The following is a 23,695-nucleotide window of genomic DNA, read 5'->3' as shown; positions in this document are numbered from 1 at the left end:
AACTGTTCTATAATTTAAAAAAAGATATAAAAATATTAGATGAAGAATAAAAAATAAAAAAAAAACCTCGCAACAAAAAGTTGATTTGTCCACTAACTGAAATAAACTAGCTTCCAAAGCACCTTTTTGTTAGTTTTTAGTATTTTTTAGTTATTTTTTTAGTTATTCACCTAATATCTATATTTTAATAGTCTTATATATATAGTTTTAGTAATCGTTGTGGGTTTTGTAATTTTTAAGTTTTAGTTTTACTTATTTTATTTTTATGTTTTATGTTTACATTTTAGTTTTAAAATGTTTTATGTTTATTTAAAAAAATTACATTTTTATGGTTTTAGTTTAATTAATTGCTTTTTCATTACATTTTAGTTTTAACTAATGGTTAAGATACCAAGATAAAAAAAAAAATAAAAAATAAAATAGAAAGCACATTATATATATATTTATATTTTATGGTTAAGATACCAAGATAAAAAAAAAAATAAAAAATAAAATAGAAAGCACATAACAATGACTAAAACTAAAATTAAAATGAAAACTTAAAATGTAAAACGTAAAACATAAAAAGCTTGTTCAAAATATTATATTAATAAATACTATAATGAAAAAACTATATAAATAATAACACTGACTTGGGGTTAGTGATTTGAATAAACATATTACTCCAAGTATAAGCAATAGTATCAATAATGCTTGCATTTGCATCTTATTACTATGTGTGTGTAAATCTAGTCAGTGCACAGGCAGGTTCAAAGTTGAAGAGATTCTTTAGCTGGTTTGTGAGAGCTGCTTCTGTGCATTAAATGTAAATCGCATTAACAGGCAGCGCATACGTAGTTCGAGCTGGGAAAAATCATAACATGCATTAGTGAAGTAAAATACCACACAACCCCCATATCATGACATTCCATATCAAGACCAAAACACACACAAACGATATGTTTCTCCAGCACGCAACCCATTAAAAGGCCCCAGAGTGACACCGAGGGCGGAGAGGAAGTGGTCACGCTGCTTTAGCCAATCATCATTAAGTTAACAGCAGCTTGTTGTCACGCTCCACTGGACCTGATTGACAACACGTCACACATAATGAGCTCAAAGCACACTGAGCAACTGATTGCTGGGCTGCGTAACCATGACGACAGGCAGATGTTTGAAAAAGCCATAAAGCATTATGATGCGAGATTCCCTGCTGTGATCTTGTATGATAATCAACTAGTTTATCTACAGTATTAAAAGTGCATTAGTTAAATAAAGAGTTTTGCATGTAAGGAGCTTCCTTCTATAAATGCACTGAGACACACAGTAAAAAAGCATCTCACACCTCTGATGTTTCCATCATAACACCTTTCCTGACTGCTGTCCTCCCACGTGGGTGTGTGTTTCTCAGAAAATACGGCCGATCAACAGGACGGTGTGTCTAAGTATGGAAAACGGTACAGTCAGGTGTTCATTATCTCAAAATAAACCCGACAAGGTGATCAGGATCCAGACACAAAGAGTTTATTTTGAGATAAGATAATGAACAGCTCATGATGAAATATTGATTTGAGATGAAATGATGTTATTATTAGCTATACAACAATATATGACCACAAGTGACCAATCAGAATTGAGTATTCTAATAATCTGTAAAATTTGGTTTTTGAAAGGCAATAAAATTTTACAGATTAATTTGAAATTTAGATTTCGAAAGGATGAGTCAAGAGTTAAATACTTGTGTTGTTATCATTAAGAAGAAAGCGTTTTCTGTAACTGAAATTAAGTTGAAATAAAACAAAATCTAAATATAAGACTAATAATTTACAATAAAAAATAACTGGCAAAATAAGTTGGCAACTAATGGAATTAAGTTGAAGTTAAAGCACTCAAATTACTAACAATAAAACTAAAATAAAAACAAATTAAAGCTAAACAGAAATATTTAAAATATATATAAAAATTAATAAAAAAAAAGTTATATGGCTTAGTGGTTATTACACAAAAATATCTGCTCATGACTGACCAATCAGAATCGAGTATTGTAATGTATTGTAATGAGCTGCAAAAAGTTTTATGGGTCAAACTGTGTGGTGAAATTAAATACTTGCGTTGTTATCATTAAGTAAAACTATTACAAATCATTTTCTGTGATTAAAATAAAGCTAAAATAAAATAAAATATAAACATTAGACTAATCATTTTATTTAAAAATGGCAACAAAAAGTTGTCAATGAACAGAATTATGTTTAAGTTAAAGCTCTACAATTTCTAAAAAACTACAAATTGAAAAACACAAATTGAAACTAAAAAGACATAGTACATTAAACATAAATATTATATTAAACATTTAAATAATTAAAAAAATGATATGGTTTTGTAATTAGTATGAGTGTTCTAATAAGCCATATAATAGATGATGGATCCCTATATCCTTGCAATAATCACTTTTAGATTATTCTTTAATATCTATATTAATACTTAATATACAGGAGTTGTTTCTCCTAGACAGCAATGAAATGAAATGGAGAACAAACTGAGACTTATGTTCAAGCTTCCTGCTTTTCTGACTTTGACTGTTGAGAAAAACACTCACATCTCAGCAATGTCTCAAACCGTGCTCAGAAGTCTGAAATTAAAAGTCAGTTATCATTAACTAAAACAGTCAAAAACTATTTTTTTATGTAAGTGAACATGACATTAAATAAAATAGAAATAATAAATTAATAACTTAATTACAACAAAAACTTGCCTTGGCAACTAACTGAAATAAGTCGAAGCACCACAAAAAAAAAAATGAAATAAACTAAAATAAAAATAATTTATAAAATAAACTAACTAAAATAAAAATAAATAAAGTGCATATAAGATTGCAAAAAATTTATATAAATAAAATGAATACATAAAAAGCTAGTTTAAAATATGAATAAATACTATAATAATATATAATCGATGCCATAACACTGACTTGGTGTTAGAGATTTGAATAAAAGTCTAAGTAGAAGCAATAGTGACAGTAATGCATGCATTTTTACATCAACAAGATAATGCACACTTCAGTGTTTTCACAACTGCACCCTCTCAAACTGTGCTCTAAAGTCTCGATATGAACTCAAACATTTCTCTTTAAATTATCCCCTATTCTAATTAGAATTCCAGGCTACAATTGACATTTATTTTAGACTTCTGTATGTACTGTTGTCTAACTGTAGAAGAACCGCAACAGAAACATCAAGAGACGAAGCTGATACTTAAATGAGAATTCATTAAATCTTATACGTCATGCAAAAACAATAGTTTGCTCTGAGTAGGTTTGTGTTTGATTGTGTGTGTGTGTGTGTGTGTGTGTGTGTGTGTGGTCAGGTGCATTTTACTCTGGTTGCTATGGCACCATGGAGTTGTGCTCACCTGAAAGAGTCTTTTCAGAAATCAAACACTCACACATCACATCCTGAAATCAACACATCTGTTTGTATAAGCACTGATGCACAAAAAAAACTGACTCTACTGTACATCTGCAGCCGTGATGCATTTCCATCAAACCCTGATTCTGTCATCTGTTCGTTTCTTACCAATAGTAAAGCTGAAGCCGTCGATGCTGAAAGTGGCACTTCTGCCTTTGGTGAAGCCCTTTTTTCTAGAGTCCATTTCTGACATGTTTTCTTTTCCTCGTGTTGTATTTCCCGAGTAAATCCCAAAGTTGTGCACGAGTCTTTTGTCTCTTGTTTGTCAGATCTATCTATACTGACCTGCTCTCACGCTGTACTCTCAGAGGAGGGACACTATTTCTCTTTTTCTATCATTCTCGTCCTCTTTCGCTCTCACTGTCTCATTATTTTCTCCCCAGCTGAATGTGAGTCCCCTCTCAGCAGAGCACTTAGTGTGGAAATGCATAACATAACACACTCTGCCCCTCTCATGTTCTGCGAAGCACATTTGAAGAAAAAAAAAGCAGCTTTGTCCCTGCCGCGTGTGATTTTATCATCGAAATGCAATCAACCCAATTTGGAATCGCTGTGGATTTGTTGAACACATTCCCAGAAATGCGTCTAGCTGGGCCAAGGCCGATATGGTTTATGTGTATTTTAGTAAAGCGTGAATCATTCATTTCTATTCAAAGACTGTTGTTTTTTAATAAAACATAGACAACTATTGAAATGAATAGACAGGTGGAGGCCGAGATGTTATTCAGCAGTAGCTGAGGTTTTGGAGCTTTGATCTTTTTGTCTGTGTCTAAATACAGTGGGTTGGAAGACCTCAAGCCCCTGAGGATTCAGTGACGGTTTTTAATGCGTGACTGTCTCACGTCTGAGGGAATGATTAGAGAGAAGACAGCAGACAGATCCTTCAGCTCCAAAAAAAAAAAAAAAAAAAAAAAAAAAAAAAGATTAATTCATATAGTACAAAACTCTTAATTGTTCAACTGTATAAGCATATACTATATAATTAAAATTATATAAAATAATGTAATTAAAAACATAATTATTAATTGATAGTAAATTGTCTTTATTATATATTTAAATTTATTTAAAATTATAATTGTCTTTAAATATGTAATAAAATACACCAAAAAATTACTAATTATATAAAATTGTATTATTTAAAACAATTCTTTGTTAGAAGACAATATCAGAATACATAAATTCTCTATTAAGTAGAAGATCATGTATGATAGTGTAAAATTTATAAAAAGGCTGTTTCTATGCATAAAGCATACTGGCTGACAATTAACTGAACATATACATATATATTATATTGTTTAATTAGTGACACTAATCTCCTTTACTTGAATATGGCAACATAATATTGTGCAATATTTCTATGAATAAATCTCTGACAGAGACTATCAGTCAATCACTGTGTGCATAGTATGCAAGCTGTCTTTTAAAACTCTTAGCTAAAACTTTTACTGCTATTTAGGAGAACTCTTATTGGTAAGATAAAATGTTTTGTGAATACGGGCCCTGGTCAGTTAAGTAGCTGCTTTGGTGTTAATGAAATAAGCATATATTTAATATTATAAATTAACTAATTAATGAATTAATTTAGGAATTTTTATTAAAATATTTATTAATATTTTTGGAATGTTATTAAGGAAATTTCTTTAAATCTTCAGGGCTGCATTTATTTGATTAAAGAATACAGTAACAACTGCAATATTTTAAAATAATATTATTCTATTTTAATATGTTTTAACATTAACATTCATTCCTATAAAAAACAGAATTAATATACAATTAATATGTTAACCATGAATAGAATAGAATAAAATATAATTTGTGATTAGCAGTAAACCCTATAAGCATTAACCACTATACCATCCATAAAAAAACAGCAGAGAGTGAATTCAGGTCCCATTCTACCTATGCTTGCATCAGAGAGTCACATATCTGTGAAACAGTCCTTCTTCTCCAGATAAACTAAGATATTATTCATAGCTTTAACGAATGCATATGAAGATATTTGTTGATTTGGTGTGCTGTTTAGTAGCTGAGATTCTTATAGTGGCAAGCAAATCTCGTCTGGTCTTTCCTGAAAGAGCTTTAATGAGCTTCGAGTTATTGGTGAAAGTTGTGAGCTTGTTTGTGTTTGTGTGTGAGGTCAGCTCATGTATATGATGTCTCGATTGTGAATGCTGGTCACTAGGCAACCAGCCAAGGCTTTTTCCCCACAGCACTGAAGAGATCCTGAGGTTAATGTAATGCAATGCACTGGACAAAAGCTGAGCTCATGTTCACCGTGAACATAAACAAGCCACACTAACCGTTTATTTCTAGTGTTTATAGTATGTGTTGTGTGTGAAAAAACATATGCTACCATTTTCTGTGTAATGTGCAGTATGAAGGATGCACTGTATAAAACAAACAAAAAAAAAAAACACTGTGCTTTTTCGATGTTGTCATGTTGTCGAAAATGTCATGTTCAGCGTGTTACTTGCCATTTCTTTGTAATTAATTGGGCAATTTACTTTAAGTTTTGAGTTGAAATTGTTTCTACATCAATTTCTTAGTGAATACAGATTATTAGTGAAAATATTTATTTCTGAAATCTGCTATAGAAAATGGAAACTGTTTAAATTTGAAAAAAATAAGTGTTAATAAGTGTATATTTTGGGTTCTGGAACAAATATGCTAAAGAGCGCCTGCCATCATTACATTAAATATTTATTAATGATTTATAATAAACAACAATAATAACAGGCTAATCATAACTAATGTATTATATATATATATATATATATATATATATAGTATAATATATTATATATGAAAATACTAATAAATATATAATAATACACTATTATTATTATTTTCTACTTTTTTCCTTAGCTTCATATGACATGGGAACAGAAAGAACATTTCTAAGTAAAACTATTTACCAAGAGATCATGAAAAATCACCACAAACTCCTCATGTGTTTGCGCACACTTGGCAAATAAAAGCTCATTCTATTCTATTCTATTCTATTCTTCTCTATTGCAATTGGGTTACTTGTGCATTTCCCATTTCTAATCACAATAGGGCCACAACGCTATTAATTATATACGATCGATCGATATTGACACGTTCGATATTGACACCAGTGCTTCTCTGCTTACGATACAAATCAGCATATGTACATTAAAGTGTAAATTAGTTAATTGGTGTGAACATCAGTTTGAACAGAGCGATCATCATCAGAGACCGCGCGCGCACTGTTCCCGCGCCTGTTACCATGGCAACGCACAGTGCTGCTGAGGCTGGTGATGTCACCGACAGAGTGCAAAATGAGTTCAAATCACATGAATGTTAATTAAAAAGATTAAATGATCTTTTACTGGTGGATAATAACATGAAATCGCTAACGGAATTCGGTTGTGATTGTGAAAAAAAGAGAGAGCGAAAATAAGCCTACAGCAGACTACTAAGACCAATAAGGGTTATTTGCTAATATGCATTATGACTAAACGGACTGTCAATAACACAAAATTACTGTCAAACCTATAGTTTATCCAAATATGTCTATATAAATTAGGCCTACATTTCATTTCAGTTTTCGTTATTTTACTACATCAAGTTAAACTAAATTAAAATGAGAAATGTGCCCTTGGCAACTAGGCTACATTGTAAAATATAGTACAATATGCCATAGTAACATGTTTTCCATTACTTTAACTAAAATCTGAATAAGGTCAGTTTAATATAATTTAAGTTGAAATGACTTCTTGAACCAATCTGATTATACTTAATGGGATGGGAGCAACTGGACTTAAATTTTTAAGTTGTAGTGAGAAGATTTTTTTGCAGTATAGTTGAAAAAAGTTACAGTTTTTGCACATTTTATTTGTATTCATCAACAACATCGTGATTTTAATGTGGGACAACCCCTGAAATGACGACTCCATTTGCAGCACATTATCTAGGGAACTGAATGAGACACACTATCTGTCTGTTTCATATGCAATTTTGTGTAAAAACAATGTATGCTAAAATATACTGATATGTAGTCTATCTACTCGCCATGTTTCTCACCCATATTTCATTATATACTGTATTTGATATTATTTACTGAAAAATGTTACATTATTTATTATTTGGCTTCCATTTCAATTCCGTCATACAAAGAGTGCAAATGAAATCACTTTCATGAAACATACCATTTGGATTTTTATTATGAATATTATGGATTTGCATTATGAATTTAGAAATACTACTACTGACAGTTTAATCAGAGAAAATGTAACCCCTGAACTGAGGACAGATGTGCTAATGAGTCCCATTAAAGAGAGAGGAAGACACACTTCATGATAAATGATGAGCTCAAATGCGATCGCGGGGGGGGGCCCCCCCCGAGTCAATATAATGTTCAAGGGAGCCCGGAAACCATAGCGGCGCCCCTGTGAACAACTACCAAAGAAAGATGAAAAATCTTTGGCAACAAAAAATAATAAAAAAATAAGTAAACCCTAAAGAACCTTTAGTTACTTAAAGGGGTCATGAACTACCTTTTTTTCTTTTTCTTTTTTTGTACTTTTCTCTGAGGTCCACTTATGTTATAATGATTTTTACTTAAAAAAAAAAAAAAACAACATCACAATTTAGAAGTAATATGCTATTTTCTTTCCAGTTTTGATCCCCCTCATCAGAATGCTCTGTTCAGATATGTGGCAGATTGTAGACTCAGAAGTAATGCCCACTGATAAGGACAGTTGTGTGTGTTTGACAGCCTACATCCTTCATAGACGCCGCTGTGATTTAGTTTAAAAATGCATAAATATATGTCAAACGATCTGTTATAAGAGACAAAGCAATAGTGACCATGTAACATAATAAAAACAGTTACTCACACTTTTGTGGTGCGACATGACCTGGATCCAATATATTCAGCACAGCATCGTCTTTTAGTTTCAATCTTTCTGAAAATCCAGTGTCGAATTGCCATGCTTGTAAACGAATGCACAGTAAAAAGAAGTGAACAAAGGACCCCAAGTTCTTACTGAAAAATAAAGTTCATCCACTCTTTCCCAAAACTGAGATCAAAAGGAAGGCAATGCAAAGAGTTTTTCCACAGCTTGGCACTGCACAGCATCTTGTTGTCTTCAGAGCCATCTTTATCGTTTTGTTTCTGCGTAGACCTGTGTGTTTGCCTCTCTCGTAAACACAACATGTGCGAATCGGTGGGTGGGACTGAACAGGCAGTGATGTAGAATTGGTGGGCGGGGTTAAACAGGCAGTGATGTAGAATCAGTGGGCGGGGCTGAACAGGCGGTGATGAAGTGGGTGGGGCTGAACAGGCAGGTATGTAGAATTGGTGGGTGGGACTGAACAGGCAGGTATGTAGAATTGATGGGCGGGGCTAAACATCGGTGGGTGGGCGGGGCTGAATGGGCAGCAATGTAGAAACAGGCGTTGATCATCATCTGCAGAGACGGTGTTTATTCACACTATTACATCATAGAGTAGAAGATTCCAAAAGCTGTCATTTGTGGCAGACTGACTTCAATATAAGCTGTTCTTTGACTAATGAGAAAGTTTCGATTTCTGAAACTTACAGGATGTTTTTATAGTACAATAACCTGTCAAAAGATCAAAAGAATTTTGCTTTCTCAGATCATGACCCCTTTAAACTTTCACAGAATTATGAAATTAAACTACTGTATTTACTGTTTTATATAATTTATATAATTTTTGTATAATGCCACTGCCAGTTGTAGTAATTAAAGTTTGAAAATGCAAGTTACAATCTGTGTGGTTCTACCCCATCTGTTCACACACATCACTCATTATTTAAATAACAAAGCCCTAATTATTAATAGCAGGTGTCTGCCTCATCCTCAGACATGCAGGAATGACACAGACTGCTTGAGTTTAAATGTGACAGGCTACATAATGCACTCCTAAAAATAAAGCTTTTAAAGTTTTTTTTTTTTTTTTTTTGTCTTAGAAGAACCATTTTTGGTTTCACAAAATGTTCTTAATGTTCACAAAACAGTTCTTAAAAAGAACCACTTTTTTTCTTAGTGTAAATAATATTTTTTATAATATAAAGAAGTTTTTTTTTTTTTTTTTTTTTTACATTAAAAAGTGAAAAAGGTTTCCATGGATGTTTAAGGTTCTTCATGGAACCAAAGTTGGCAATGAAGAATCTTTATGTTTAAGAGTTTACTGTAAAATTTGGACCCGGGACACCTTACCACACCTCCAACTCTTTCAACACAGCACAGAGCTACTGGTGTTTTGTTTTAATCTAAACGTAATGTTCAGTCACTGTGTTGGTTGGTGTCTCCCCACCTGTGACTCTCTAGAGATGCAACGCTGTAGAGGGAGAAAAACCTGAACAACTCAGCGCCAGGGCCTCAGGAACCTCAGCGGGAGACTTTACTGTCACTGCTTCATGGTAACCATGAAACAGAGAGCTACAGGTGATATTTTAGTCACCCTCAAGGGTCACTTCTTCCTTTAGCAGTCAGGTGAAAAGAGGACAGAGAAGTGGGATATCAAAAAAGGACTTCTTAAAAACTTGGAACAGGCCTGAAAAGTGTTTCTTGAGCAGCAAATCAGCATATTAGATGTTTCTGACGGATCCTGTGACACTGAAGACTGGAGTAATGATGCTGAAAATTTAGCTTTGATCACAGGAAAAATTATATTTTAAAGTGAAAATGGTTATTTCACAATATTACTGTAGCTACTGTATTTTTTTTTTTAAATAAATTCAGAAATCTTACAGACTCCAAGTTTTTGAAAGGTAGTGTATCTTATAAATGTACTAAAACATTTATATATACACATTTTCAATAGCAGACTGAAATTATAAAAATAAGCTTGCATGGTTATGTCCATTTTATTATTGATTTGTGTAAAAATCCATCTCTAAAAACACTTGTGCTATATAAAGCATCATGAGGGCTGTTATTCTAACATCAAAGAGTTCAAACATAAAAAACACGGATCTGGACCCTTCAAAAGAATGGCAGCGGCACCTCATTGATCATCCCATTATGAAGCGTTTTCCTCATCTGTTCCACAGAAGTGCTTGAACTCTCTAATGTGCAGATAAATGGCCGCTATCACCCCCGTTTTTGACCCAAAATGAGCAGACACCTGTTTCTCACCCGTCTCATGAAGGCATGCGCTTAAATTCCACAATTACCTAATAGAGGCAGATGAAAACAGTGGACCCCAAAAGAGGATCTGGACACTCCAGCTCACTTAAAAAATAATAATGTTCATAAAAAAATAATAAAGATAGCCAATCATAACTTATATAACAATCTTATTTTCACAAAAATAAATAAATATATATATTTTTTTAAATTACAAATATGAATCAGGAATTTTTGAGTCATGATTATCCACACATTTTCAACATGCTTTTTCAGAAAAGGTCAAAGGTCAACAACTCATTGACCTTGTCACACAAGTGTACAAAATTGTGTCAGAGTAAGTATCGCAGTTGATGAAGAACTCACTTCTTGACCATTAATAAAGTACTTTTTGAAAGTATCATTAATAATATTTTTAAAAATTCATTGCTTTTTTAATATATAAATTATTTTTTTAATAACTTTAAAATTTCAAAAGCCTTTATTAAAGTTCACACACTTCAAATCCTACAAAAAGATTAAAAAAAAGTATATATTTTAATTTATGAATTAAATCTTTTAGAAATGTAAAATATTTTCAGTGTAAAAAGTCATTTTGGTAAGAACTGTTTTCTGAATATTCTAAATGTATACATTTCAATTTCACTACTTATTAAAAAGAAAAAGAAAAAAGCTATTTCAGCCTATAAGGATTTTTAGCCTACATGTCAGACATGATAATAACTTCTGTCTAAGACAAAACAATAAGCCTGACTGTCACGTGACCCTAAAAGTAAGTGAAACACCTGGGTGAAAAACTCTTCTGGAAGGATCCCATTTAGCTTTGGTTTGATATTTTGATATGCAATGCAATGACCTTTAGAAACCTCTTAAGACTCCAGGTAGGCTAGTTCTACTTTTGGGGCTTCTGTCATTAAACGAAACAATTATAACAAAAACATAAATCAAACCATTTCCGCTTTGTATGCTTTAATCCACTCCCTAAATCCACCTTCGTAAGGATCTGAATGATGACAGAGACTCACCTGAAGCAGACGCAGGAGCTTGTGGCGTGTTTGCTCTGGAGACGCCGGTTGTTTTCCGAGCCAGCGGTTGTTTGCTAGTTTGCTTTACGAGCACACCGGACCCGCTACGCGTTTTCCCGTCCGGATCTTTCTGCGGCTCCAAACCCACTTTGACCAGAGTGTTGCGAGACCTGGTGAAAGCTGAGGTCACTGAGCCCATCTCTGCCGAACAGCCTTCAGCTGACTGACCGTCTGCTCCAGAAACACGGTTACACACTCCATGACTCGGATTCACACTCTGTCATTGTTGTGGCGTCTTCGTTAAATGATATGATAGGCTACTGAGCAAACCGTGTCCTCTGAGCCTTAAACATGTGCTGATCCACTGTCCTCGCATTCGGTTCGGTCCATCTGTAAGTCATTTTGTCGGTTATAAACGATGAAAACCAGCGGAAATCTCCTGTGCGCTTTCCCGAGAGAAGACGACGTCTCATGGATAAAGTTAGTTTGCCAAACACGAGTCTCTGGGGTCAAGAGCGTTGAAAACAAGCATCTGTAATTAGTCTGTCAAGTGTATCACATTAATGAAATCCGACACTGGCGAGCTGCAAATATATAATTACTTTAACAATCAAAAAGAAATAAATAAGAACATTGGAAATCAACATTATCCGTTAGTTAAGTGTACGTTTATAGCCCTGTTTGTTTACAGTTTTGCTTTAAAAACAAAACAAAACATGTATTTCAAAAAATTCATCAGGCTATATAAAATTTTATTTTAATTTCATGACGTAGCAACCAATGTTGGGGGTAACGATCAGATTACTTTTCAAATAACTAGTAAAGTAAGAATTACTTTTTAGTTTACTAGGAAAATGTTTGAGTTTTACTAAGTATCACAGTTACTTTTTTTAGGGAGTAACGCAATGTTGTAATGCATTATTTTATAAGTAACTTTCCCCAACACTGGTAGCAGCCGTATTTCTCTATTTTATTTCTCATCCCTGATGCAATATCCGGTTTGACTGCTTTCTAGCTATTTCTGGTCATAAGACATCCATTTACTAATGAGTAGCTCTTATGTTACTAACCAAGTGACCACCTTAAACTGATGTGATCAGATAATAGCTATGGCCCAAGTTGCACTAACATGTATTTTTTAAAAGTAAAACAATTCAAGTTTGCTTCAATTGGCCAGAGGATGCACAAGTAACCGTTGTCTAGAAAATGACAAATGGGTAGATTGTAGAACATAGCAACTAAAAATTCAGTTTGTCCATCACACAAAGCCATTGTACGATTCAAAATGTAGTGGATGAGTTGTATGGACTACTTTCATGATACTTTTTTGTAGCTTGACAGCCCTTTAATCACTATCTTCTCTCTCTCTGAGTTAATAAGTACCATGGACATTTCTTTAAAAAATTCTACTTTGGTATTACACAGAAGAAAGATAGTCATATGCATTTGTAATGATGTGGGGTAAATTATTTTTAGGTGAGCTATTCCTTTAAAAAAGCCATTGGGTTATGACGCCAAACACATGAGCACTCAGTGTGCTTCCCTGGGAGCAAACAGGAACTTGAACACTCGTGTCCAGGGAGTACAACTCTCCATCACTGGAACAAACAGACAGGAACATACATCCTGTCCCACATGAACCACTAATAGAGGACATGGATGCTCCTAAGAGAAGCACCTTATTTAGAAAAGGCCCATTAAGACAGACTTAAACTTGAGGGTGCACCTATTTTCTGGTCCACAAGATGGCAGTGATGGGCTTCGAACCCAAGACCAGGAACAGAGTAATGAGAGACTTTTGTGTAAAATGGAATCATTTAAATATTATTTTTTTGGGGTTTAGGTTTTTATTGTTTTACTTTGTAAAACATTAGTTTTTTGCAAATGTACCCCAATAATAATTAATAAGCTCATGGAAGAACATTCAGACAAAGAATGAGGTTCTTTATGAATACAAACCCTTCTTTGATTGTTTTTATTGAAGCATTTTGCTTAAACAAAATCACGTTGGCTCAAAAATGCTATTTAGAAGATAAATGCAGGATCGGACAGTAAAAAAGATTCACAGTACGCTAAAGGTCATGCTGTTTCTGTGCTTGTGTGTTATCACTACATTTCCTCTACAGGCTCAAATACTTCTATCTTTTGGCAGATGTAAAGGCACTTTGAAGCAGGTTATTTCACGTTAGATTTAGTTGATAGCTGGGATACAGAAAGGTGCTGCAGTTGGTTGCTTGCAGTGGATAATAACAGTAGATTTCAATCATCACTCCAGGTCATCGTGGTTCTGAGTGGACTCATTGATCACTAATGGAAGAGAAGAGTGGAAGTGTTCATGGGAGACCCAAATGAAATCACAGACTTAAAATTAGATTAGATTTATTTCAGGTTCAATGTAGAAACCTACTTAATATTATAAATTGTAGGGATTCATAGAGATGTCAGTTATCAAAAGATAAATAAAACAATTATATTTGGGGGAAAGTGCATAAATGTAGTGCAAATTAGCACAAGGCAAATTAATCCTATCATGTGCTTCATTTTCTAAGTAAACTGATTTATTTCGTTTTTTAGTTTAGTTTAGTTTGGAGTTGTGACCTGGTAAGTATTTTGTTCTTTCAAACATTTTTACTTCTTAATAAGCATAACATAATTAGATTTTTGAGGAAATTTTCAATAAAATAATGCTTAATTTTCTAAACGATTACAATAAAAATAGAAAAAAAAATTACACAGGAAAATTGGCATTTATTCGTGTATTTAAGTATGTATGTATGTATGTATGTATGTTGTGACCTGGACATGTTTTTGTAAAATACACCCAGTAAGTGATACACTCAGTGTAGTTTCAAATCTTTGAGCTTCTTGATAATTGTAAGACAATTGTGTGAAAATACTGTGGTAATCAAACACATACCTCTCCATCTCTGGTCTCAATGGTCTTAATAAGAACTTTCTTAGGTAATGTACTTTCAATAACAGGCTTGGACTCAAGTATTGCGTCTGTCAAAATGCAAGATTATCTTCAATTAATCTGTACAAACATATTTTTGTATGTTTCATTATGATATGGATTGGTGATTTGATGTCTTACCTCTCAGACTTTGGAAGTTGAAGTTTGGAAGAGGGGTTGAAATTCTACATCCAAGAGAATAAAGTGTCAAATTATTTTATAAAACATAATAACGTGTTGTTTCAACCCAAAAATAAAGCATGTCCATAAAACAGCAGCATCTCAATAAATTAATCTGATGTACTAAAAGTGTGCACCTGCTCTCCTCCCCCTCCAGAAGTTTCCTGTAGGTGGCGATCTCGATGTCCAGGGCCATCTTGACGTTGAGCAGATCCTGATACTCACGCAGATGTTTTGCCATCTCGTCCTTCATGTTCCGTATGTCCTCCTCCAGCCGAGCGATATTGTCCTGGGAATTCGACGACTCCATTGCAAAGTTCTCCTCTGTCTCCCTCATCTGACGCTCCAGAGACTCATTCTGCATTATTTATATGAAGAAAATGATTTAGGGACATGCGGATGTAATGTTATTGTAGTCATGGAATATCAGGCTCTTCTACACCTACAGACAAAATGTCTCAGATTTGGTATTAATTAGATGAATCTAAGATTGAATTACAATAAACACTTTGTCCAACTTGTTACCAATCTGTTCCTACAAATATTAAATATTAGTTCCATGCAAAAAGTTAAATAATTTTTTTTTTTTTTAAGTCTATAAACATGTCTGGGTCACAACCCCCCAAAATAAAATGAAATAAAAAATAAAATAAAAATATGTTTCTATCCAGAATAATATTTGAAATATTTATTTTTTTATTGTTATTCAGAAAATGAAGATATATAGACAGATAGATAGATAGATAAATAAAATAAATCTTAATGGTCCTAAAATATTAAGTTTCAAGTTAACTACTATCATGGATTCAGCATCTGTTTGAAGAGAAAGGTTAGTTAAATTGCCAGTTTGTCATGTTTACAGCTACTGTAGCGTCCTGAATAATAACCCATTTCATGGCACAGGCATTTGAGGAAAACTCTATGGCCCCTTAAGTGCTGAGGTTTGTTGTTATAGTCCCAGTCATCACATTTCTGGCCAAAGAATGAGTCTAGCAGGTAAATGTAAATGCTTACGGTTCCCTTGAGCGCGTCCACCTCGCAGGTGAGCGCCTGCACCTGACGCCGGTACTCATTGGCCTCCTGCTTGGCCAGTCGCAGAGCTTCATTACTCTTGTTAGCCGCTTCTGTCAGGTCAGCAAACTGACAGTGAAGGAAGACACAAGTTAACAAAGGTAGCCAGAGGCTGTAAACAAGAAGAAGAACTAAACTAAAAGTGACTAAACATAAAAGTGATTTTAACGAACAATGGCCCATTATTTCATCCCTTACATGAATGTTAAAAGCAGAACTTGCTCATCTGAAAAAATTAGAAGCAAGACAGAGCTAACAAAGAACACAAAGAGGAGAATAAATGTTGATAAACAAAGGAAAGCCCTGGTGAAAAGGCTCATGTTAAATACCTTGGATTTGTACCAGTCCTCCGACTCCTGGATGTTTTTGGTTGCCAGGTTCTCATACTGCAGTCGGACGTCTCTCAGAGCAGCTGTCAGATCAGGTTTGGCCATGTCCAAATCCACCTGCGCCTGCTGGTCCTGGATCTGTGCCTGCAGCTCAGCCAGCTCCTGCAGACAGACCGAGAGACAGAGATTCCCATGAAGTGCTTTCTGAAGAGCATCTGTCATCCTCCTTTTCTTGTGTTGTGATCTTACAAATAGAGCTTAATATCGTCATTTTAATAGATGTAATTAATATATGTAAACAGTCACTTTTTAGATCTCCAAGAAAAGAAAACGTTCTCTATTCCTTCATTCTGCCTTTCTGAACCCACCTCAACACCTGAGGAAAAGATCCTTGGACTTTTTGTTAGGAACATAAATTATGCTAAATTATAAATACATTATTAATAATTATTATTTTAATTAATTTGATATATACATAATACAGTGTTATGATTGCAAATTAGACATTAAAAAGTTAACGTTTTACACAATTTTATACTTACACTTATAATGATAAAATTAACCATCTTATTATAATAATCCTAATTAAATAATTGTATATACATAATACAGTTTTATGATTGCAAGTTAGACAAAGAAAAGTGTTAATATGTTACTTACACTTGTGAATCTAATTTTTTTTATTTTAAATTATTAAATTTATTATAACAATTGAAATTAAGTGTATATATATATATATATATATATATATATATATATATATATATATATATATATATATATATAACTGAAATATTTACATGATTTTACACTCAAACTTATAACTTATTTTAATTAATTTATATATATTTAATATAGTTTTATGATGACAAATTAGACAAAGACAATTTAAACAATTTAAACAATTTTACACGTTCTTTTATAATAATTAAATTAATAATAATTATTACTTTTATTATGATAATTTTTCTTAACTAATTTACATGATACAATTTTATGATTGCTAATTAGAGAAAGACACCTGTAAAAATTGAACCCAATTTTACCCAATATTTAATAAATAATTTTGAAATCATAAAAATGTAATTTAATTCAATGGCATTTTTTTTTTTTTACTGTGAAAATATTGTCATGTAAATGTCCTACTTTTAATGCCAGTAATCAGTCTGATGCTTTCGGTTGCCTTTAAAACTAACACTTCTGTTAACTGGAGATTTAGTTAATGGCTTTGAAATCACTAGTTCAGAGTGTGGTAGTGGTAATCAGATGCAATTATCTGTCAATTAAATGCCTTTTAAAGGAGAATTTTGTTAGAGGAAATGGAAGCTGTGTATCTTACCTCATCGTGGAGCTTTTTGAGGAAGTCAAGTTCATCCTGAAGAGACTCCACTTTCCTCTCTAGCTCCACTCGGGCAAGAGCAGCGTTATCCACATCCTGCAAAACATTAACAACACTATATGACACAGCACTGCTGTTTTGAGCACACAAACACAGAAAGTATACCAGGAAGAGCTATTTGTGTTTTTAATGAGTATCTGGGCTGCAGTCTGTGTGGCACCATTCGGATGTCTGCTGACAGAACTACCACAGCCCGCATTAAACCATGAATAAACAGAGGCTTTAACGCTCACACTGTTTTTATGCTTGACACATGCTCTCTCTCTCTCTCTCTCTTTCTCTCTCTCACACACACACACACACGTATCCAGACATTCCTGCCCTTGGCAGCCAGTTCAGTCACAACAGTTTGCTTTGTCAGGGTCTTCTGGAAGAGCAATCAGCAGCGATGGAGATTTCCCAGCGCTAATGCCAGAAACAAAGACATTCAGCTCTGAGCCTGACATGCCACACTGAGCCGTTCCTCAAACACTGACCCAAACAAGATCTGCTAGCAGTTCCCAAAATAAACAGAGAAATATACTGTAGCTGCAAGCAAACGTTAGTTTGGTCATAGCACCCCCTGTGGTGATTTTAGGAAATTTGGTCCAATGCTTATTAATAGATTTATCATTATACAGTATTGTACCTTTATACATTTCTGTTTACCATTAGTAAGTTAGGAGTCAGTAAGATTTTTTTTTTTTTTTTAAAGTCTCCTATGCTCACCAAGGCTGCATTTATTTGATCAAAAATGCAGTAAGAACAGTAATATTGTGAAATATTATTACAATACATAATATCTGTTTTCTATTTGAGTCTGTTAAAATGTAATTTATTTCTGTGATGCAAAGTTGAATTTTCAGCATCATTACTCGCATGATCCTTCAGAAATCATTCTAATATGTTGGTTTGCTGCTCAAGAAACATTTCTTATATATCTATTATAATATATATTATAATCAATTTAGAATAGTTCTGTTGAAAAAAATTTCAGGATTCTTTGATGAATAGAAATGTCAAAAGAACAGCATTTATTTGAAACTGAAGTCTTTCGTAACATTTCTAATGTCATTACTGTCACTTTATCAATTCAATGCATTCTTGCTGAATAAAAGTATTAATTTCTTTAAAAAAAAAAACCAAAACACTTTGAGTGGTAGTGTAGACAATCACTATTTTAAAAATGCAAGTTCACTTCTCTTGCATATTTCTGTGTGCTCAATCATCCACCAAAATGCAGAAATTACACAATGTTGTCAATTCATCTCATCCTACGTTGCTCAAATTTTTACCTCTACATCCTGAAAACCCCACCCAAGGGTTAAATGTTGCAAGATGTATTACCATAAGCAGAAACTGTTAACAGCAGTTGCAATACCATCTTTAACTATTTGCATCAGCAAAGGCATCATGAAATAATTTCCTGCAAAGATGCTTTTTTTATGCCTGGTCCATCTACTGAAACAGAATTATTTACCCTTGTAGTAGACTACTGCAGATTTTTAAACACTGCCATTTGAAACAAAATAAGTTGGGGTTATATGTTTCTCCAAACCATTCGTTATAAAGATGTTTTACCTGTCTGTAACTCCTCAAGTTGCTCTCTGCATCTTCTCGATGAAGAATCTCATCCTGCAGTCTGGAAATGACAGACGTCAATAAAAAGCAGTTAATTTTCAAATATTTTCCAATGCAAAATAGTTTCTGCCTGATATAATTTTTTAAAAATTTGTTTCACTCACCATAGTTTATTTATTAGTACACTACTCTAGTCCCAATAAGTATTTAGACACTTGAAATTAGTTTATTGCATTAGATCACAAATCATAAAAAAATGGTATGTGCAAACAAATGATGTTGGACATCCGCAAAGTTTCCAAATATGTTTTGTCTTCATTCTGCACAGGGTACAACAAGGCTAAAGGCCCCTGAGGTACAGTAAAAGGGACTATTGATTTTAGATTTTCCAAAACACTAAAAAGCAAACACCACCACAATACTTTCCTAAACACTGGTCTGTCACTACACTGCACAGTTATCCTGATGCATGAGGTCACAGTGAGCAGGTACAAAAATGAACTGATGTAAATTAATTGCAACAAATTAACATTTAAAAGTTCTTAAAAGAAGAAGAAAAATTAGGAGTTTATTATACTACATGAACTCTTTTTTTTTATATGCAAAATGTATTTTTATATGCATAATGTTTTTATTATTTTGAATGAGAATGTCCTTAATTTGTTACCTAAAAATAAATTGGTATCACAAAAGTATTTTCATATAGTGAGCAATTTTGCAAGATCACTGTTGCACCTAGAATTAGGGGTGGGCGATAAAGATAAAAATATCATATCACGTTTTTTTTTTTTTGTTTGTTTTTTTTTTAATCTCACGATTCACGTTTATTTTCACAATCCTTTGTCATGTTGGTTTTGCTATTTTGCAAGTTGTCTGAGCATTACAGCCAAACTTATTTCCCTATTATAAAAACAAAGCCTTTCAAGGTACCAAAAAAAAAAGAATGCCAGATATTTAGGCCAAAGTGCACAAAAAATAAAAATAATATAAATTATTTTATCTTTGTTATTAAAAAAAAAAGAACATAGATACACATTACAAATACACATAATATACAAATAAAACAAACAGTGCTTTATTTTCAGGTTCAATATGTGTATTTAGCAGGAGCATTCAAGAAATTAAATGCAAAAATATGAAAATAAAATTCAATAAAGAATAATTACTAAATCAACTGTATTAAAGTTCTTTTATCAACAATAAAGAAACATTTCACCTCTTTGCGTTTTGTTCTTTTATTAAAGTTAAAGGAATAGTTCACCCAAAAATAAAAATTGGCATCTGTCTGTCAATTCTGTCACAGTATTTTAGTTTTATACCATCATTAACTCACTCTCAAGTTGTTTTCAAACCTGAATTAGTTTCTTTCTTCTGCTGAACATAAAAATGATTTCGAAGAATGTGGGTAACCAAACAGTTGCCTGTCCACAGCGACTTCCATAGTATTTTTTTTTTCCTACTGTCAAAGTCAATGTGGACCAGCAACTGTTTAGTTACCCACATTCTTCGAAATATCTTCTTTTGTGTTCAGCACAAGAAAGAAATTAAAAAATATAATGAAAAAAATATGAGTGGGTAAATAATGAATAATTTTAGGGTGAACTATCCCTTTAATGACAGTTGGGTGCATGTTTAACACTGTCCCTTTAAGAGCTGCAGGCATCTAATGTGCATGAACATATCTGTTTTTCTCTCAGGTTTTTGTAATTCTTCATACTTTCATAAACATTTAGATGTTGCTCATCTTTTTAAGGCTACCTGTTTCAGAACATTCAGAGAACATTCAAAAAGTATCTTTCCTATGAATGTTTAAAAAATGGAATATGTTCCTAATTGAATGTTTCCTTTGCATAACCAAGAAAACCCGTTTTTAAACTGGATTTCTGTAAACGTTTTTAAAAGAAAATACAGATAAATATTGTTTTCTCGACTCAATGGGAACCTTAGAAAAACATTCTTATATTTTTGTTAGCTGTCTGGAACTGTATGGCAAGGTCATGTCAAAGTTAAACAAACGCCCTTCCAATAACGTTAATAGAACTTTCAATTAAAACGTTAGCACAAAACTTTACTTTTTTTTAGAAACGTTTTATTTGGACGTTCTTCAATTTATTTTTTATTAATTTATTTATTTATTTATGTATTTTATTTATTTATTTATTTTGAATGTAACTACTTGTTTCAGAATGCTCAAGGGACTTTCAGAAAAGAAAAACATATTTAAATTCACAGAAAATTGTTGTTACTTCTCTCTGAACTGCTCTAAATCTTCTGCCAGGTTGTCTCGCGCCACTTCCACGCGTGCTTTCTCCGTGGTGAGCTGGTCCACCTGGCGCCTCAGGTCGCGCATCTCGTCCTCATACAGATCCGTGATGCGCGACGATCTCTGGCCCCGCAGCTGCTCCAGCTCCGCGCACAGGATCTTGTTCTGCTGCTCCAAGAAACGCACTTTCTCGATGAAACTGGCGAAGCGGTCGTTCAGCGACTGCATCTGCGCCTTTTCACTCAGCCGGTTCGCCTTGAATTCCGTATTTAGGGCGTCCGAGAGGTTAAAGTCCAGGGTCTCAGAGGTCAATCGTGGCATCGCCGCGCTGCTTCGGACTCTGGGGCTCTTCGACGAGTAAATGACCGGAGCCGAGGAGACGCCGAAAGACACCCGAGAGCGCACGGAGCCGGGGTTTTGACGGCTGGAGATCGAGCTGCTCCGGCCCACATCTCCAAAGCGCTTTCTGTAGGAAGAGGCAGACATCGTGAACTTCAGAAGTTGTAACTCAGCGCACCGTTTCTCTCTTCAGGAACTGTCCCAAACGGGGAGCGACAGTCTGAGAGGAGGCATCATTTATAGTCAACTCATTATGCAACTCGCATAACGGTGCTGGAGGATTTGAGTGACACTAGCAGAGCCCTATAGAGACTGAGAGAGTTTCTAGAGTTATTTTAATGCTCTCCGCCTACTGAGGAAATAAACTAAAGGAATTATAGGGGAAACGAAATGACAGAAATGTCCTTTTTAATTACAGCCTTTAATGGCGTTTAAAATTTCCACTTATTTCACCAAATCCAAACATACATTTATTTGTTTGTTTGTCAATTAAATATTTAATCATTTTTTAAATATTTTTGTGTTGTATTATTTTTCTATAATTATTACTAGAATAAATATTGATTCATTATTTTATTTATTTTTTAGATTGTATTAATTATTATTTTATTTTGTGTCATAAAAAAATGAATGCTGGATTAACTGGAGCGTTCGATTCAAATAATCAATTAAAAAAATATTAGTTTAATCTTTTTTTTTTCTTATTACCTTGAATATTATCAGGATGACTGTTGAATTTCATCTTATTCAGTGTACAACTTGTTATCTTGGAAAATATGTTTTATCATGCCTGAACTATCCAAGCTCCAGCTGAAGGTCTTTGCGCTACACATTATTATTTGTTTCTATGCACTATTTATGTAATCCTTGGTACTATGTAATCTGTGATCACTCACTGAATATTCAACCAAACGTTTCTAATAATTACGCTGAGCTGATCTTGATCAAATGGCACCAAAGAAATCACAAAGTTTCAAAAAGTTTCAAAAGTCACTTTACAAATGATCCACAGGCCTTTTTTAAATTTTTGTCCGAGGTATTTCAAGATTTCTTTTAACCTGTAAAGTGAGTCTGCAGTAGAAAACAAGAGAGATCACAGCAGTTGTTTACAGCCACTTCATCCTAAACTAATCATCCAGTTAAGAAAAAAACAGACCCTTGAGCCACACAAATGTCATTAGAAGTCCTTCTTGAGCTTTTTTGGAAGCTGAATCACCTTCTTTTGGAGAGTTAATTCAATATTGCTGGTCAGGGAACATGTTCGTCTGTTAACATGGTCTTCAGGCCTTGCAATTAAACTTATACATTAAATTATTTTTATTATTATTATTTTTACATATTTACATAAATAGACTGTAGCCAGACTATATGCTTTTCGGCAAATGCTGTTATTTTTGATGAGGCCTTGGTTCTTATATCCTCCAGCCTACTTGGCTGAAAAGCTCTTTTGTTTTACCTCAACTGATTCTGAGGCACTGTTCTTGAGATCATCCTGTCCTATTTCTGTGGAAACTCATGGCAAAAAAGTCCTTAATTATTAGGAATGATTGAATTTAATAGACTTACTGCTTTTTCCAGGGAACAAATAGGTTAGAAAACTGGGTAAGAAACATCTCTTTGATATGTGGGTGTTTCATGAGTATCATGAGCTGAGAAAGGTGTAAGTTGCAGTAAAACCTTCTTACGGTGTTCTCATAAAGGTTTCGTGTAGAGAATGAGTTTGGCACTCTTTACTCTCAACAGCACCACTAAGAATAATGAGGCTGAGAGGTCTTTTGTTCAGGTCGCCATGGCGACTCAGGAGGGCTATGGAAGGGTTCCAGGACTGCAGAAGGCTAAAGAGGGGTTGTCTAGTCTATAAAAGAGCAGAAGATTTGTGTGTACATGTGTGTGTGCATGTTTACTGTAAAAAGACACCTTAAACTTACAATGGCAGAAATCACTCCTTTCTGTCTGCTTCAATTCTTCAGGTTTTTGCTCACATTTGCACCTTTTGTGAAGCCACCCGTGGT

General features: G+C 33.6%; 2 protein-coding genes across 4 annotated transcripts in view; both read right to left on the bottom strand.

Annotated features, from left to right (window-relative positions):
• Positions 1 to 12,254, bottom strand: part of LOC109072797 (calcium/calmodulin-dependent 3',5'-cyclic nucleotide phosphodiesterase 1C-like) — a 62,823-nt gene extending 50,569 nt beyond the window's left edge. Inside the window, exon 1 of one of the 3 annotated variants that reach the window (XM_042719002.1) lies at positions 11,590 to 12,254. In XM_042719002.1, coding sequence (XP_042574936.1) covers positions 11,590 to 11,788 — 199 coding nt within the window. In that variant the 5' untranslated portion in view covers positions 11,789 to 12,254. Of the gene's footprint in view, positions 1 to 3,551; positions 3,879 to 11,589 lie in introns of those variants that run through there. The other 2 variants (XM_042719001.1, XM_042719003.1) reach the window with 2 other exon arrangements.
• A 1,271-nt stretch (positions 12,255 to 13,525) lies between these two features.
• Positions 13,526 to 21,916, bottom strand: LOC109072795 (vimentin A2). The gene is made up of 9 exons (XM_019088994.2): positions 21,328 to 21,916; positions 19,082 to 19,142; positions 17,462 to 17,557; positions 16,123 to 16,284; positions 15,737 to 15,862; positions 14,860 to 15,080; positions 14,684 to 14,727; positions 14,507 to 14,592; positions 13,526 to 13,897 (listed from the first exon to the last, which is right to left on the bottom strand). The coding sequence occupies exons 1-9, from the start codon at positions 21,828 to 21,830 to the stop codon at positions 13,856 to 13,858; spliced, it is 1,341 nt and encodes a 446-aa protein (XP_018944539.1). The 5' UTR covers positions 21,831 to 21,916; the 3' UTR covers positions 13,526 to 13,855.
• Positions 21,917 to 23,695: the final 1,779 nt, after the last annotated feature.

This window comes from Cyprinus carpio, chromosome B2 (assembly GCF_018340385.1).
Source record: "Cyprinus carpio isolate SPL01 chromosome B2, ASM1834038v1, whole genome shotgun sequence".
Taxonomy (NCBI): domain Eukaryota; kingdom Metazoa; phylum Chordata; class Actinopteri; order Cypriniformes; family Cyprinidae; genus Cyprinus; species Cyprinus carpio.
The sequence above is the reverse complement of the archived record's forward strand: the minus strand, read 5'-3'. Positions and strand labels throughout refer to the sequence as shown.

Bases quoted from the DNA above. Each gene is read 5' to 3' on its own strand.
- LOC109072795 (XM_019088994.2), bottom strand. From the start codon at position 21,830: ATGTCTGCCTCTTCCTACAGAAAGCGCTTTGGAGATGTGGGCCGGAGC. The intron at 17,558-19,081 runs GTAAAACATCTT...AATGTTTTGCAG, and splicing joins ACTTGAGGAGTTACAGACAG to GATGTGGATAACGCTGCTCT. The intron at 16,285-17,461 runs GTAAGATACACA...GTCTGTCTGCAG, and splicing joins TCAAAAAGCTCCACGATGAG to GAGCTGGCTGAGCTGCAGGC.